Source organism: Gavia stellata, chromosome 19 (assembly GCF_030936135.1).
Source record: "Gavia stellata isolate bGavSte3 chromosome 19, bGavSte3.hap2, whole genome shotgun sequence".
Lineage (NCBI taxonomy): Eukaryota > Metazoa > Chordata > Aves > Gaviiformes > Gaviidae > Gavia > Gavia stellata.
Window position 1 is genome coordinate 15,873,627 of NC_082612.1, and position 18,514 is coordinate 15,892,140.

Below are 18,514 nucleotides of genomic sequence, written 5' to 3' on the forward strand. Positions count from 1 at the left end.
TTTTTACTAATCGGAAAAGTAAGGAAGAATCATAAAGACAGGAAAGGGAAAATACTTTTTAACACATGATCTCATTGTTACTTTTTTCACTGGTAATTTATTAGCCTAGCAAATGTTGGCTATGACAATTAAATAGTGCTTGACCTCACTGCAAAAGGACTGCTGGGTTTAACGGAACAAGCTTAATTCTGAGAAATCCTAATACTCAGAGACATTGGGTTTGACGTTTTGCTGTGTTGTGAATGAGGGGATTTGTGATGTCTACCTGAATGTTGAGTAACTTTGGGGTTTTTTTTAACGGCTTTTTCCAGTGACATGTGAGAATGATTGCATTAGAGGTAAGGGCCAGTCTGTACAGCTGAGGGAGATACAGCTTCTCCTGGGGTGTTTTGCAATTGAGAACTTCCATGGAATGGCTGATGGATGTGGTTTTTTTCAGAAAATGCCATAATTAGGAACTTGGTGTAGTCCTTGTAAAGTGGAATTGGTTAAAATTTTCACATCTGAACAAGTCTACTTAGGGGTGACATCTGCCTCATATTTGAGATCTGTTGGAATCTCAGTGAAGCTGCTCTAAGAAAGTGAGACATCAGATTAAATCTTTAAAAGCTGCTTCTGACTCTAATGGGCAGCCTTAATGTCAGTAGGGAGGGGTTGGGATTTTTTTCAGTGTATGTTCAGTGAAGACTTTTGAGATCAAACTTTTCGTGCATTAATGCCACTAGCAGGCAAAATTCTGGTGGCTTAATTTCTCTCTTAGGCATATGCCAAAAAAAGTTAATTGGTGACTTGCTTTAGGAATAGAGAGTGAGTTTTTTGTGTGGCATCCTTTTGTATCCATTTTAAACATGGACCTAAACCTGAGGCCTGGTCTATGCGTCGAGGGGTGTCCAGGACTCCAGGATGCTCGCCTAAGTATCTGAATGCTTCTGTATAAGCAAAGTGCTGTAAGAGTAAAGATGCCCTAGTGTCTTGGAAGAACCTGTTTGTCTTGGCAAGAAGATGGGGTTTTTTGCAATTAGTTTGTAATTCAGCCTTTTGGTGAAGCAGCTGACTCCGAAACACCTATCTCAATCTGAGTAATAGTTATGTCTGTATAGTCTTGTCATGTATACATGCTCCTGTTCCTCTTCTGTGTGCCCACCAGGTGTTGGGGACAGGGCAGGAGTCTCAGGGAGAAGGATGGGAGCCTGGCTTGCTTTCACTGTTTTTTGTGGGGTTTTTTTGGCACCCTCCCTTGAAGGCAGACTATCCCGGGGTGGGGGGGGTGCAGTTTCCAGTCCTGCTCAGCCATGGAACTGGGAAATGGAGGTGATGAAGGGGGGCAGATGTGGAGAGGAAAAAGTTTTTTTTTTTATTTCACTTCCACTACTTTGTGCATGGATCTCCCTCTCCCTGCCCTTGCCTCTCCTCTTCCCTCCATCGCCCAAAAATCTCCGTCTATAACAAGACAAGCTTTTAATCCTTTGAGTAGCTTCAACTTAGCTGTGAGCATTCAAAGATAGAAGCTGAGGCACTGGAAAAAGAGCTGATTCTTTTTTCTTTGTGTATCTGGTATAATGTTCATATTCCCAGTTAAAAAGAGACCTTTGTTTCCCCGCTGGTGAGAAGGCCTTGGGAGTGTGGTGAGACTAGTAGTTTCTGATGTGTGTTTCTCTGATCCCATAGTAGCATATAGTTGGAGCTCAATTGCTGCTCAGTTGGTTTTTTTGAACTACATAATTTTGTTTAAATTGCACATTTTGTAAACTGACTTGAAGAGTTAATAACTGTTTTAATACTAACTTGTAAGAACATAGTCCAGGTTAAAAATAAAATTACAGCTGTTGGGACCAGACTGAGTTCAAGGCCTATTAGTATTAGTATTGTCTTCAGAAAAAAGTATGTGTCCTTATTAGCAAGGTTTTGGGTTACAGGCCATTACGTGATTAGCAGGATCACAAGTGCAGCAAAAGGAACTGCACGTCAGCATTGTAACGCACTTACTTCCCAGGATTTCTTTGCGCGAGTAAAACTAAAACGCAGAATTGCAGTTTGTTCTTGGCTCTTCTTCACTGGCCCTCTGTGAATACAAGCTCTCATCTGGCAAACCAGGTAGCTAGCAGGATCACTATGAATTCAAGCTATGCAGTAACCGGATATAAGGAAAAGAGTTCTTGCTTAGACATGCGCTCCTAGATTTGACTACCTTGTTTTTAAGACAGATGTGAATATGCCTTAGGGGAGGAAGAATGTGTTTTTTTCCCTGTATAGCCTAGTCCTTCAGAACTGAGTCTCTAATGCTGTGGCTTTTCCCTCTTTCTCCCTTTCCAGTCCTTCCTCCAGTGCTGGTTCCAAGGCACAGCGAGTACAACCCTCAGCACAGCCTCTTGGCCCAATTCCGCAACCTGGGACAAAACGAGCCCCACATGCCGCACAATGCTACTTTCCCGGACTCTTTTCAGCAACCCAATAGTCACCCGTTCCCCCACTCGCCCAACAGCAGCTATCCAAACTCGCCTGGAAGCAGCAGTAGCACCTACCCACATTCTCCAGCCAGCTCAGACCCGGGAAGTCCTTTCCAGATGCCAGGTACAGTCAACTTCGGTTCCTCTTCAGTAGGGAGAAGGTGGTTGGACATCACTGCTATCATGGTTTTTTGCTTAATAATACCAAATTATCAACCAACGCTTGTATTCCACAGGGAGCTGAGAGATGTAAGGTAATAAAGACTATGTAATCGCTTTGTCTAGTAATAATATTGAGGATTTTTATATTGTGCCTCTTTCAAACACAGTTAAAACATTACAGTAAAACTCCTCTGGGGCGGGGCAAGGGATTATAAATCTTTTGGGGACCAGTTCAACAGTTTAGCTCACAAAGCATAGTGTTTAATGCACAAGAAGTGTAACGCTACAGATCATCCTTGCTTAGGAAAGAGATCATCATAAATTCAGCACAAGGCTTTAGTTCTGCAGAAGAAGGATGTTTCTCGAGGGGATCATGCTATTGCTACTTGATAAAATTTCTTCACATAATGATGTAATTTCAAGAAACAAATATACTTCAACTGAAAAACAGTTCCTTAAGGCCCTGAAAAGAAATCTTCAGGCTGTTTTACTTCCTAAAGTCAAAGTAGTAACGACCTTCCTTTGACTGATGTCCGTAGAAAATTCTGTGAAGCTGTCTTTTTTTTGGTCTTTACATGTGGATGGGTAAAAATACTGCAGAAGCAGTCTGTGACAGATTTCTTGATCTAAATGCTGGGAGAAGGACTACATACAAATGCTTATTGATGTTCTGTTTGCATGTTTTCTTCGGGGGCTGAGGGAGGGCATGCATAAACCAAGCGGCAGAGTTGTGAAAATCTTGTTTTCTATTACATGAAATTAACATCCATAGATTTCTGCTGCTGATAGTTGTTTGTCTTTAAAATTTTTCTCTTGTGAGTGAAGACAACTGAGTTTGCAGAGGCAGGAGGGAAGGGAGAAGAGTTTTTATTGACTTTTCTAAAAAATGTGAAAAGTTGCTGCAAAACCATCTGTCTTTCCTTTTTTTTTTGTTTAAATGTGATTGGGGCTCTTCCAGCAGACATAAAGGCTTCTCTCACAAGGTCTTCCTGAACACTGGCTTGTGGAAGTTCACTTGATCATTGAGGGTCTGTTCTGTCCGCATGCCCATAAAGACAAGTCAGCAGCTGCAGTGAAGAAATTGAATTAGAGGAGCGGTCAAGATACTGATGTCCTTGATGCTTAGCTCTGGACAGTTATCCGACTTGCACTAATGGGGAAAGAGGCTGACTTTTGGAAAATACAAATAAAAGGAGCAAAGCAGTTACCCAGAGATCTTGAAAACTTTCTAGATATGGGGTAATTTGTTGCCTGTGGCCTTACAATCTTGTTTCCCTATCTGTGCATCACTAACATCATGTTTACACACACAGTAACATTTAAGGCTTAGTAAAACACGAGACAAACTCCGGTGCAGACTGTTAAGTGTTTTAATGCAGTCCTGTTGTCATCTCTGTCTTTCTCGGCTGCTCTCTCATCCAACAGAGGGTATCCAAGTAAGGGAATTAGCAAGGTACCTGCCAGCATTAGATTGAAAGCTCTCAACAGAACATCTCCTAAGCAATAAGCAGTTAATAGATTTCATTAACATGTGTCGTCTTAAAAAAAAAAACCACACACACACAAAAACCCCACAACCAAAAAACACCCCACAAAAAGCCCAAAACTTAGAAAGCAGTGGTATGATTCTCCTGCCTTTTGTTGATGCTAATTTGGTTTTCAGGGTTTTGTAGGCCCCTGTGATTATTTGCTGTGATAGTTTGCAATCCATGCTCTCAGTAATGGAAGTAAATGTGGCATGAGCAGCAGCCACGTTCACCAGAGATAGTACAGTGGTAATCTAATCTCAGCTTTTGCAGCGAAAGCTTGCAGGGATCAGGCAAGGGTTTCACTCTTTTGCACGTACCTTTGTGCAATTGATTTGGAGGAGAGTGTCCTCTGGTGTATTGGGAAATGGTGACGTTGGCAACTTCCTGCAGCTTCTAAGAAGCCATTTGGGAAGTTTTCCCAGAGATGAAATGGGCAGTTGAAGGGCAACATGAGTACCTGGCTGGGATGCTTCAAACAGGGCTGAAAGCAGCGTGTTAGTGAGTACAGTCACTGTGCACAGGCTAGTTTTATGCTAGTGATTCAATCCTGAACAAGGCAGTACAGCCAGTTAGAGACACTGGCAGATAAATTCCAGACCCAGGTGGCTACTTCTATAGAATTTGGGTTCCTGAACACCTTCTACTGTTCCCAGTCTAGGCAAATAGAGCTAATACTTTGCAATGACAATAATAAGGTCCTGGATACATCTGGGACGTTTGCATACTTTGCTGATAGAATCATGTTGGAAACAGAAGAGTTCGAACTGAAAGTTTACTGCTCCAACTTCTCTTCACATTTACAATATTCGATATCTACTTCCAGCCTGGTCCTGAGACTTCTTTGTACCTTAATATCTATATGGCACTTTCAACCTGCAAAAAACATGGGCTGGAAACATAGCTGAGCTTTCTTTTGTGGCTTGATGGCGGGGGGAAGTGACTTGTTTTTATCACAGTGGTGCTTAATATGCACAGTAATTCTTTGCTTTCCTGATTCAAGGTCCATGATTGCTTTCTCAGATTTCTGGTGGGTGGAAGTTTATAGCTGAGTCAGGCTGGAAGCATTTCCAGGCTAAAACTGTTTATGTGGGTATGTATGTATACTTTAAAGAGAGGAAAGGACTCGTGTATCTCTGCCTTTTCTATATTTAGCTGATACTCCCCCTCCTGCTTACCTGCCTCCGGAAGATCAGATGACACACGATACCTCCCAGCCAATGGATACCAACATGATGGCACCTGCAATTCCCCCTGACATACACAGAGGAGGTAAAAACACTTCCTTCTCATCTTCTGCTTTGCTTCTTAATAGTAAAGAATTTTCAGAACTTACTTTTGATAATTGAGTTTTAATTTTGGATGTATGTTGTTTATGGAAATTTTTACCTGTACAAAAGAAAAAAAAACAGTCATGTATTTTTTTTCTGTTGTTGTAAGGGATGAACTAGTAAATTGAAATAAAAATTTATAAATGTAAATATTTATTTAAGACAAGAAGCTATCACATGGCTCTTTAAAAATGTAAAATGTATGGGGTTTATTACTCTCTTACTCCCAACCAACTCAACGACCAAAGTAATTTTATGTTTGGTGTCTGAAACTTCCAATAATCACCAAACAGAAGGAATTCCAGTGATGCTGAAACTACATGTGTGCAAGGAAAGGAGTCTCTTTCTCTCTTATGACTACATTCATTTATTGGACCAATGCAGTTAATGCTATATAAAGCTACTGAATTGTGGATGACGTAGATATGGTCAAGTATAGCTCTCCAAGCAAAGACTTGATCAGAGGATGGATGCTAATACTGTCAGTTGTGTAAATGCCCTGAGACATTTTACGTGGGCAACTGGAATATCTGTATTTTTTCCTCTGAGACAGTACATCTCATAAAATTGTCTTTTCTTATTATGTTTTTGTCCTGAATTCTAAACTTCCATCCTTGAAGAGAATGCTCCACTTTTAATAATGTACCCTTCTCCTGGTTATAAGGGCGTTTGAGTTTTTTTTGTATTTTGTGTTGTTCCACCCTCTCTCCCCATTTTTGTTCCTTCTTTGAGTCACACAGTGATAGCGCTTGGTTCAGAATTCAGAGCTGTCTGCCTGAGGTGTGGCATTGCTACAGACTTTAAAATCTGTATTTAAAAAAACCCTATTTATGACACAGACATCTTTTTACACATTGCTTTTTAAAGCCTTTGCAGCCAGCCGTGACTGCTGAGTAAAGGATTTAGCGCATTCATCACATTGTGAGAAATAGCCCCTTTAGAGAACACATAAGCTTACACAGTTGTGGCCCATGCCAAGAAAGAGCAGCAAGCTGGATGCTGTGCCAGAATGATTATCAAGATCACAAGCATATGAACAATTTAATTGTTGTTTGATTTTTTTTTTTTTTTTTTTTTTTGGTACTTGTTTTGTTGATAAGCTTAGTGTCTGGTTTCAGGAAGTATATTTTCCCTCTTTAGAACAATTTGGATAGCTTTTGTGCTAACCTATTTACTCTTTGTGTGGCATGAGTTTTGCAGGTGATAAGCTCCATCTGTAGCATTTCCACTTTTCGCTGATCCAGTACACTCTGTGTGTATATATAGTGCTTGCTGGCCCAAAGTACATTGATAAATGTTTATGCCTAACTGCAGACCTTTGCATGTTTGTCCCTCTCACAAAACACGAGTACTGTAGAATTTCTCTATTACATGAGAGTTGATAAAGAAAAAAAGATTTACATTTTTCTTCCTGCTTTTTAACATTCAACCATTTCAAAATAAAAATTGTGTCTATTAGTATGTTTCCCTCCTAGTAGTTTAGTACAATGGATTTTCATCTCTGTCCCTTCATTTAAAAAAAAAAAAAGATACCTTACTTCTGTGTGCCTTCACGTCTTTCTTATTCGTATATTTATGCTGTAATTGCACTACTTCAAAAAAAATCTGCTGCAGGTTGTAAAAGAAGAGTTTTTACTGTGAACTTACTGCAGCATTTTTGTTGCAAACTTTTTAGAAGCATGTTCTTTGTGGTGATTTGTTAGTCTTAAGAGATTTGATTTAACAAGCTGCATCCTGTCAATGAAGTTGGGTAATTTCCATTGTTGGCCCATGCTGGGAATAGAGAGACTAAACGCACCTGCTCTGCATGACTTAAAGCAAATGTAAGGAAGTTAGTATGAAATCTGTGTGAGAGAGATATGATTCATTCTGTAAGAATGGCCAGCTGGCAAGATTTCTTCCTGACTTTGAGAACTGGAGCAAAGCTGCAACTTTGATAATTGCTGGCATCTTCATGGGAATTAAAAGTGTACTAACCTCTTACTAATAATTAATGACTGATTTTTATTATTTTTATTGGGTTTTTTTACAGTGATGTGAAAGGATAGAAAATGCTAGGCTATCAGGAAAGATCAGCTCCTTTTTACCAGTGTTTTAAGCAAGTTATTGGTCAGCAGTAGACACTATGCTCAGACATTTTCACAGTGATGCAGGGTGTGTTATCCTGCTTTTGATTATTTGCCACCTTTTGTATCTGCTACGTACTGCTGGTTTGGGGGGGACATTTTGTTTTTTGTTTTGCACGTGTCAGAAAACTCATACCAGTATGATCTGTGAACAGAGGAAAATACTAACACTGGTCTTAGTTGACTGATTTCAGTAAAGTCTTGGGGCTGGGAGAAGGAAACCTCTGGCTAGAGAATCAAGTTTTCCTGTAATACCAGTCTGATTTTCATTTTAGCACTTTGACCTGTAGTTGGAGCTTTACTCTGCAAAGTTGGTATCTTAGCAGCAAGTCCAACTGTGCTAGGCTTAGCAGTGAAATAGTCGCCTTCATTTAAAAGAAACCACATAAAGCAACCACATCCCTTCACTAGCTTCCTTTTATTTGGAGGCAGTTTAATAATTTGTAGCTGTGTTTGGCACTTGAAAGAATGCGCACTGGGTGGAGATATCTGAAGAAGCCTATGCTGTTGTTGGACACCCGCTGGGAAACTCTTTTTGGTAAAGACCTTTGGTGTCATCTGGAGAAATTGTTCCCCGTGCACAGTCACAAGTGTTACCTCAAGACTTCCATGTGTTTCTAGAGCTTGATGGGTAGAAGCCGTGACCCAGGAATTTCCTGTCTGCATTCTGCACAATTCCCAGCTTCAGTTAGGAGCCGCTGAGGAGGAGCTTCTTGTTACCAGAATCTGGAAAACCACATTCTGAGAAATCCTTGCTGTTACTCAACAAGTAAATTTTTGGTGATGAACAGTTGCAGATTTTGCATTTGGTAGCACTTGATGAATAAAAGGTTCTCTTTAAATAATATCTTCCTTCATTTCATCTGCTCTTCAGCCCAGTGTAATTGTTAGGATCCTGCATGTTATGCCCTTGTTCAGCCTCTGATCCCAAGCAGTATCTGTTCATATTGAAGATGTGCTTCATACATGTTGTGCAGACAAATGTCAATCTCTGTTGGTTTATGAAGTCTCCTACCCTTCCTCCAAGAAGCCCAGGAGAAAGATTTGTGCACACCCTGAATGCTGAAAGATTGATCTGCTGACTGTATGTTTAAGCTACGTTGCTATACTTCTTGGTACCCAAAGTTACAAATGGCCTCCTGTGCAATTGTGTGATGCTGTTTCCCCCTGTCACTATATAACCTTGCAGTAAGCACAGAGGTGACTTGTAATTTGGTAGCTGAGTAAAACAAACTGAATTAGAAGTTAATTTACTAAATTGGAAAGAAAGCTGAGCCGTATAATTGCAGTGTTTCTCTGCTGTCTGGACCCGCACTATAGCATGGTGTAGAAAATGCAGCAGGGATATTGGGGTACTGCTTGGTATGTGCCCAGGAGCCTCCTGCACTTTTCTGTTGATATCTAGTGCCAACCTTTGTCTCTTGTGAGTCTTGTGCAAGCTGAGGTAAAATTAGTCTATTGTATGTCTGTGGCAATAAAAAGTTCAAAAATAACTGAAGATAGAAGAGCCTTCATTTAGCTGCCATTGCTTATCCAGCTCATCTTTCAGTGATCTTCAGCCAAAATCTGCACGTTTATGGATCTTTACATCTCAAGCCTGTATGCCAGCACCGTTAGATTGTAACGTTTCCATTGTTGCTTTACAGATGTTCAGGCAGTTGCTTACGAAGAACCGAAGCACTGGTGCTCCATTGTCTACTATGAGCTGAATAATCGTGTCGGGGAGGCGTTCCACGCTTCTTCCACCAGCATCCTGGTGGATGGCTTCACTGATCCTTCAAACAACAAGAACAGATTTTGCCTGGGGCTGCTCTCCAATGTTAACCGCAACTCTACCATTGAGAACACTAGGCGGCATATTGGCAAAGGTGAGTTTTGGATCTTTGCATCTGGTTTTTGGGGTCTTTTGGGTGTAGGGGGGTGTCCCTAGACATGACAACCTGGGCCACTTGCCTCGAGAGCAGGCTGGTCTTCCCAAGTATATGGGATAAGTGCTTGTGTTGGTGAATACACAATTTTCTGGCCAGGTCTTATAAGCAAAGTATTGTTCTTAACTGGTGTGTAATTATGGGAAGCGCTTACCCTTAATCAATTTTTAATTGTCTGAAGGCTATCATAATCTTAATTAGAGTGAGAGTTTAAGGCAGTTTGTCTAATGAAATGTCTTGATTTATCTTGATTTATTGGTGTATATGGAAATCGAAATTACAGTTCTTGGCATCAAATTTTTGGCTAGCCTTAGTTTCAACATAAATTAGCTATCCTAACATGTATTTAGAGACAACCTGCTAAAACAGTTTTTCCAAATTCATTTTTCACAGGCTGGTGATTCTTTCAGTAGGAATTTTGTGCTGCTTTTCTGTGGCTGCGACAGTGTCCTGCAAAAGAGCAAAACTGGTTTTTGTCTGACTTAATACAGCCCTCTTTTCTGAGGACTCGCCTATAATGCAAATGACAGGCAAAACTGGCATTGCCCCCTGCAATGGGGCATTCCTGCCAGAAAATTTTTTTAGGTGTTTACATTATTAGTAAACTCTGAATTTTCTGAGACAGTTGAGGCTTCAGCATGCCCAGGCAGCAGGGTGTATATTGTAAGTGCCAATTAATGAAGTATCTTCCTTCTCCTTAGAGGAGGAAACAATTGAAACTGAAGAGAACTGTCAGGTCTTCAAGTTTGAGCCCTTGGTCTGGAGAGCTTTTCTCTACAAGAGGACTTGTGCAGCTCTCAGCAGTACACCACACCTGTGCTGCCACTCAAGTCCTAATACTTCTTCCTTCTTTTCCTCCCCATCCATCTTACCAAGTATCAGGATATTTATTTAACACCTCATTCATTTTCCGGTTAAAAGTAACCCAGCTGCAAGCAGAGTTCTGCTGAAACACTTAACTGCGTATGTACTGAAGCAGAACGTGGAAGCGACAAGGATGCTGTTGAATAAGTAAATGTGTACAACTAATGACGATGTAGACCTGTTAGTCTTTGAGGAAGGAGGAGTAAATTCCAGACTTGAAGGTGTAGCCATAAATGTTTTTGCAGATCAGGTGGGAGTGTACATGTACCCACACAGGTACATGCACAGTCAGCAGCAAAATCTTATGTGACAGAGCACAGTCAAGGCTTTCTGACTTGACTTCAGTTTAGCTTTTAAATTCTGTGTGTTCACTTCTCTGACTTGTGACATTGTGGGAGGTGAAAGGTTTAAGCAGCAAATAATCCATTTTTAAACACAAAAGGCAAATTTTCTTGCTTTCTCAAAGCCTTTGGAATTGAGTCCTACTGACAGCAAATCTCCACAAAGGTTCCCTCTGTGTTGCTCTTCTGGGGCGTGCTGCCATCAGGGGCAGGTGAGGGAGCAGGCAGTAGAAGGGGAAAGGACTGTAAAATTGGTGTGTACCCTCATTTGACAGATACATCTGAGGCATATAGAATCATAGAATCGTTTAGCTTGGAAAAGACCTTTAAGATCATTGAGTCCAACCATAAACCTAACATAAAACATAAACCTAATGGCCAAGTCCATCACTAACCCATGTCCCTAAGCACCACGTCTCCATGTCTTTTAAATACTTCCAGGGATGGTGGCACAACCACTTCCCTGGGCAGCCTGTTCCAATGCTTGACAACCCTTTCAGTGAAGAAATTTTTCCTAATATCCAATCTAAACCTTCCCTGGTGCAACTTGAGGCTATATAAAGGCCATTTTCTTTTTCCAACTTTCTGGAATTAAAGCGAGCTGAAAAAACTCATGCTACCCAAAATAGCATTCAGGACTTTTCCAGAGAATCCAACTTGGGGCTGCTTTAGTATCTCTAAATTATGCAGTAGGTTTCTGCTTTCTCCTCTTGCATTCACAATTATTGTTTTACATAAATATAATCAGAAAAAAGTTCAAGTGGTCAAGCCATCCAGTGTACTGCAGTGCTTTCTAGTTTATTGTTGTTGAATATACAACATGTTAAGATGCAGGAATTACCTATTTCCCTTGTATATACATACATATATACACACCCTCCTTTCAAATCACCTACTGATGAAAAAGAAAAGTAAAAATCAGGTTTGAAGACAGAGAGCTGATGGTCTGATATGCAATTAATGTTCATCTTTTTAAGCAGAAACATATGTCTGTGGAGACAGAGCATGAGAAATAGATACACAGTCTGAATTCGTCAGTTCTCCTTATGTCAACCTTCTCCTCCTAGGTGTTCATCTCTATTATGTCGGTGGGGAGGTGTATGCTGAATGTCTTAGTGACAGCAGTATTTTTGTGCAAAGTCGGAACTGCAACTACCACCATGGGTTCCATCCCACCACGGTCTGCAAAATCCCCAGTGGCTGCAGTTTGAAGATTTTCAATAATCAAGAGTTTGCTCAGCTTTTGGCTCAATCAGTGAACCATGGCTTTGAGACAGTGTATGAGCTTACTAAGATGTGCACTCTCCGTATGAGTTTTGTAAAGGTATGTGAACATTTGCTTGAGATTATTTTGTAAGCAAAATAAATTCATTTTTCTTACTGTGGTGATTTTGAATGGTCCAGTGCCTCCCTCCATAGACCTGTTAATAGCTGTTGAATTTTAAATATGGAATAATGTTTGTTAAGTGTAAGACAGATCTTAATGAAATGAAGTTGTCTTTGTGGATAAAAATCCATCTAACGCACATACTTTGAAAGTGTGAGGTGACTTGCAGAAGGTGTTTCTTCACCTAAGTCTGTAGTCACTTGTGAAGCATTTCTATCATGTCTGTTAACTATTCCAATTTCATTGAATTGCATCTTGTAAATTTTTCGTGTTTCAGTTGAATTTTTGTGTTTAATGTGTGTGTATATATATAGTGTGTGTGTATACAGAATTACGTGCATAATTGCTCTGGAATTACGGGGCTTGTCTTTTAATTTTGTGGGATATGGCAAGATACAGTACAAGTAAGTTTTAAAAAGAATTGAGTCATTAATTATTTGGCCTAGAAGTGGAAAAGCCACCAATTCATTGTGTAGCATGAGCTTTCCCTCCTTTTTTCACCCATTGTTACGGTCCATGCCATCTACTGCTCTGTAAGAGGCCCAGCTGAACTTCATGCTTCTGTTCCTGGGTGGTATTTTGGAGACTTGAGCTGGGACTGCAGTGTAAGTCATTATAGTGGTTGTGGGAGTGTAGATAGCATAATCCTCTAATCTTGACCAGCAGCTCCCAAATTAGGAGCTGCAGTAATTATTTGGAATAATATACATACCTTTCTATTCTAAGGGGGGGGCACGCAAGGTCAAGATTTGTGATGTGGCTGTGAGTGTCAACGTATGTACTGGTATAAAAGTGCCGGTCACGTGTATGAAGTAGTCAAATGAGAATAGTAATATGCTGAAGTGCTCTTCTTGATAGGAGGATAGAAACTTTCAGATGTGTTAGTACAGAGGTTCCTAAAATGGAATAGGTTGTTTGTAGCTCTGCATCTTACAGAGTTGTACAGCAGTGTTGCCTGAACGGTTGCACAGGACATCCTGCATATTGGATGTTGCACTGCATCGTGTTCAGAGCTGCTGCCACCAGTGTTGGGAGCTGGGTAATCCCTTTCTTAGGGGTTAATACAGACTAGAGCAGACTGTACCTGGGCCTATCTTTAGTCTTGTCTCCAGACCTGCCCCAAAAATGGTTCACTTAGAAAATGATTTTGAATGCTGTTTAAATATCTGCTTATATCTTTGGTAATTACTGTAACTGAATCAGGTATGAGCTGAAACAAAACCTATCTTGTCTTAACTTGAGAAATAGCCTACTGGGGAATGACCAAGTCCTCTTCCTCCAAAGAGGAACATGACTTATTGCTCAGTTTATCGTGTCCATCCTGCAAACGATGCTTTCATTTTTGACAGATGCCTCACCCCTACTTCCATAATGTCAGTCTGTGACGTCATTTTTTAATTTGTTGATCTGTTTGGCAGCATTTCCCCCAATTTGTTCTATTTTTGGTCTTGGCAGAGAAGACTTGATTATCCCCCTCTTCAGAGGCTTTATTGGGACATCATGCAGCTGGCAGTGAGGTATGGGGAAATTTTGCACTGCCACAGGTTATGTCTTTAAGAAGTTAAAGACTTCCTTTCCAAGAGATCAAGAAATCTCAAAGTGACACTTCCTCCAAATTTAGTTCTTTTTTTTTTTCACTTCAGATTTGTTTGTTGAAATGTATTAATAGTTGGTGCATCAAAGATGTTATGCTACCTTGCTGATAATGACTGTTGAAAGCTAGAGTATTTTGGTAAGAAAGAAGATGATTGAAGTATGCTTCTTATGTATTTGATATTATAAAATAAGGTGATTTTTTTTTTTTTCTTTTCTTTCCCCACTTACGATTCTGTTTCCAGGGTTGGGGAGCTGAATATCATCGCCAAGATGTAACGAGCACTCCATGCTGGATAGAGATACATCTTCATGGTCCCCTTCAGTGGCTGGATAAAGTACTTACTCAGATGGGCTCTCCTCATAATCCTATTTCTTCAGTGTCTTAAAAGGTCCCAAGCTCCTGCATTTTGGAAACAATTGAGCCCTGCATGTACTTGAAGGACGTATGAGTCAGACACACACATTTTTTTTCTTTTTTCCCCCTGACTGGCAACAGCTGATTAAGAGCCATGAAAATACTTGACTTCTGTGACCAACTGTCGGATTCAGAAAACAAAAAAAACCTTTTTGACATACTGTTGGTATGAAGAATTTTAGTTTACATTGTAATGTACTATTGCAAAGTTGATTTGCAGGGCTTAGTGCAACGGGGACGACCAAGCCAAAACCACAGTCTGTCGGACCGAGTTCCCGAAGGATCTTCCTGTAGCTGGCACTCTGAGATTCTCTTTCTTCCTTACGTTCAGCGCTCGCCGTTTTCCCCTCTGTCCTCTGGGGCTGAGAGCCGATGTTGAAGTCTGCTTTTTGCAGGCTCTCCAGTACGTTTTAAAACCATTTGTCTAAGTTGATGGTTGCTGTTCTCTTTAAAAGAAAAAAAAAGTCATAAGGTTTAATCTCAATAACTGTGTAATAATCGTTGAAATTGTGTCCTGACCATACTGCTGTAAGAATCTTAGGTATGTTTTTTGCTAAATGTATGTACGATGTATTTGAAAGTTAGAAATTAATTAGATTTAGACCATAAAGGAATTAGGAATATTTGAATGGGGGGAGGTGGGAGTGGGAAGGGAAAATGACAATTGAAGTGTAGAATATATTGCAAACGTAGCTTGTTAGTTTAAACTGAGGTCTGAGTTTTGCTGTGCATTTCATTTTTATAGTAGCTTCATCTTGTTAATTCTGACTATTTTTGCATCTTCGTTTTCCCCAAAAACAATTGCGCAGCTGATTAATTCTTTTACCCGTGAAGAGGACAAAATTATTAATTCCTGCAGTTTGAAGGCTGCAGCTCTATGTATTTCAAGGCAAAATTGTACAGAGTGCTCTTTAACTATTGAGCAGTTTTATACAGTTTGTGTAACAGAAGTAGGCTTTTAATTTTGTAAGAGAATCTTGTTTTGCCAAACCTAGTAACTGTTAATTGTTTGGAGGACTTAAAAATCCCTGTGTGGGTCTATTTCAAACTTTTAAAAAATATATATATTTTTAATTTTTACTTTTTTTTACTGCTTGTTTTATTTTCTTCTCTTTGATCTTTTATATTCACGTAAGCTGTAGTGCTTTAAGTACCTTTATTCCAAAACTAGTGGGTCCTCTTTACTGGAAGTTTTGAATAAAACCCGTTGTTACTGCTTACATTTGATTAAAACCTTGTCTTGTCCACTTCTTAGTAGACTCTTAACAAACCAGATAAAGATACGGTCTTGGAGGAGGAAGAACTAGAAATGAAGATACGCTGAGCTTAGAGATTTGTGATTAGTACAGGTTAGTAACCCTACTAAACTCAGTGTATGAGATAAATGAGTACTCTAGAGAGAAAGATTTCTTAACCAGGCAAGATTCGAATGGATGCAGTAACACTGAAGTATCCTAGCCACTTAGTTAAATTTCTGTGAGATTTCAACATACAGTATCTGTATGAGGAGAGATTTTGTTGAAGTTGCACCATCAGCAGGCTCTCGCTGCTCCTTGCCATGGTTGTGGTGAGAAACCTTCATGCTCCTTTCCTCACACCTCTGCCTTTGCTCTGGGGAGAGGTGAGGAAAGGACTGTCCCTTTGCAGCTGCGAAGTGTCTGTCAGGTGCTGGGATGATGGAGTTTGAGAGACTGGGGGTTGACTGGAGATCCAGCACCTGTGCCTAGCTATAATGGACCGTGCAGCGCTAACAGGAGCATGAGTGAAAGCTGAGCAACAGAGATGAATGTGTGTTCAGCCAGATGTATGCATGTGAATGTCACTCTAATGAGTAATAGCCCTTTTTGGAGAATGAGTCAATCCCATCTTTTTCTTTTTTTTTTTTAAAGTTAATTCCATTGCTTGGTTCAGTATACGTTTGTAAAACTAACCCTTCTTCCCCTGCTCAGGGGAAAAGAAAATCCATAATGTTCAAGTTCCCTGTTTAGGAGAACTTGGTTAGTGACTTTTTTATATCTGTAAGTTCAGAGATCAGATTTATTTTTTTTTTCAAATTCATTTTAATGTGTATTTTTCATAAAGAAGCAGTCATAGCACAAATGTAAATCTTAAAAATAAGTAAAATGTAAAGATGACCAAAAAGAGGAAGAATGCTATTTGCTGTTCGGTCACTGTCTCTGTTTTTTCCATCTTCAGCCCTTGCTACATTAACTCCCAGCTGTTCCCAACCAGTTTCCTTCCTTTTGTTGGAATGCAGCACTGAGGTAGTGACTTTTTTTTTTTCAGTGCTGTCACTGTCCGTCATGCAAGTCTTAAGAGTGTTTCTATTTGGATGTTTTCATATTTGGATGATCCTGTGCAAGCTTTGGTAAACTTTGAAATAGCTTTGGAGTAAGAAAAGACAGTTTTATGTTGTGACTGCTTTTGAATGTTATTGTCTTGTATGTTTTGGGCTGTAATGCCTCTCTGTTTTTCCTAAACAGGGATTAAAATCAGAAAATACTAGCTCTGCAGTGTCTCAGAAACTTTCAGTGGTAATACTTCTGCAGGGTCCCAGTTTTAGTAAGTTCCTTCTGTTGTGAACTTTTCTATGCTGTTGATACTGTTGAAGTGCAGTGTACATAATATTTTCCTTATCTGTTATCCAGCTTTTTGTTTGTGGTGAGGAGCCATTAGGTCTAAGGAAAAAGTGTACCTTCATGTGATGGCATAGAGTATCCCAGCTGCACTTTATTAAATAAGCTGTGTGGATTGGAGTATCACCTGAGACTAATAGCCAGAAAAATAGGAGGTAGGACAGAAGTTGCTTTGGAGGAGGCAACTGCTAGCCTGAGGTTCTTGTGAGGATTTTTGGAACATCTTGGAGAAGTTTTCTCACTCGTGTGCCCCACTTCAGATGGTTGGAGTCAAAAAGCTGGAAAAGGCACAGGACAAGACAGAAGTAAAAGAGTTTCCTGCTGACCTCTCACAAAACAGAGAATGATGAGAGCTAGAAACTCGGAGAGAGCCTGCTATGTCAACTCTGTAACCAGGTGAGTCCCTGCTGCCTATTTGGTTTTATTTCCCCATAGTTTCCTGGGTCTAGTCTTCTGAACAACAGAGTTAAACACACAAGACACTACTTCAAGGTGAAAAGCCAAGATGGTCACTGTTAGGAGAAACTGAAAAGGTATGGATAACTGTTTTAAAAAAAGAATTGAGGAAGAGCAGTGAACAGTAGATGTGGAGACAAGTACTTCCATGGAGCTGAATGTGTTTTGAAATCTGTGCTTTGGCTTTTAAGTGCTGGAAAGAAAATAATTCTCCCCAGGCGAAGATGACTTTTTAACCATTTAAAAGTCTCTGGTGAACCTTTAAAAGGCTTGATGAAAGCTAAGAGAGGTAGTCATGGTTACTTTTAACATATCCTGTATCAGGATTGTGGACCTGATCTTCTAATGCTTACTAACCTGGTATTGCTGTCTAGTTTGATAAAGCCATTCCCTTACTAAATCACTTCCCTTGCTACTGTAGCTATGTTTTCACAAATGCAGTTGTTTCTTCTAGCCTCAAAGAATGCAGTTCTGTGACTATTGTCGTTTGAAGACAATAAATCAATGCAGAGATGTCTGAAATTTATATGGCCCTTTCTTGGTGTGCCTTTCTTGGTGTGCCTATCTCATTGATTTTTCCTTTGTCTTCCCACACTTTAAACCTTTGATAGACATCTTGGAAGCTAGCTGTGTTTTGATGGTCACTTTACTAATTGCTGCTGGTTTGTTCTGTTCAGCACACTGTAGCCTCTTATTCTGCTCTTGAGATTCATGATTCATAACTGAACTGGTAGTCACCTTTTTCTGGATGTGTGCCTAAATATACAATATAACTCTACCATCACCAGTCATGGTACAGCAATATATTTTTTACATGCATCATCTCACAGTTCATTTTCTTCAAATACATTTGTAATTCTGTGCAGGAGAGAAGTGAAAATGGCTCTTATTTTACTCTGTCCCCTTCTGTCCTTGACTTAAACAGCTCAACAAAGAGAGATGCCCTTGTCATGTTATCCTTTTAGGGGATGTTCTCTCTTTTCTGTTCCCTAGCCCCCTCCCCTGCCCCGACTCCTGTTTTTTTGATGACTTTCCTTATTTTTTTGAACTCTCTCCAAATAGCTTTTTGTCTCATTCTTTTTTCATACCTGCTGGTCACTGTATGTTTCAGTCAGACAAAAAAACCCTCTACAGTATGCTTGCCAAAGGCAGGTAAAGAATTATAGGTTGCTGTAGGCACTGGAAGCCACTCATAAAGATATGCATGCTTCACAGGCACCGCTTTTTCAACCCCTGCTGTCTCAAATGCTTTTTGGAACAGGAAGGTGAAGTGAGACAGGTTCATGCTGTTGGATTTCA

The 18,514-nt window shown here is 40.0% G+C and overlaps 1 protein-coding gene across 2 annotated transcripts in view; it reads left to right on the forward strand.

Annotated features, from left to right (window-relative positions):
• Window positions 1–15,398, forward strand: part of SMAD1 (SMAD family member 1) — a 48,444-nt gene extending 33,046 nt beyond the window's left edge. Inside the window, exons 3-8 of one of the 2 annotated variants that reach the window (XR_009484359.1) lie at window positions 2,314–2,571; window positions 5,291–5,407; window positions 9,239–9,460; window positions 11,793–12,049; window positions 13,951–14,664; window positions 15,379–15,398. Coding sequence is in view for 1 of the 2 variants with exons in the window: in XM_059827011.1 (XP_059682994.1) it covers window positions 2,314–2,571; window positions 5,291–5,407; window positions 9,239–9,460; window positions 11,793–12,049; window positions 13,951–14,094 (998 nt within the window). In the remaining variant the exon portion in view is untranslated. Of the gene's footprint in view, window positions 1–2,313; window positions 2,572–5,290; window positions 5,408–9,238; window positions 9,461–11,792; window positions 12,050–13,950; window positions 14,752–15,378 lie in introns of those variants that run through there. The other variant, XM_059827011.1, reaches the window with a different exon arrangement.
• The last annotated feature ends 3,116 nt before the right edge of the window (window positions 15,399–18,514 follow it).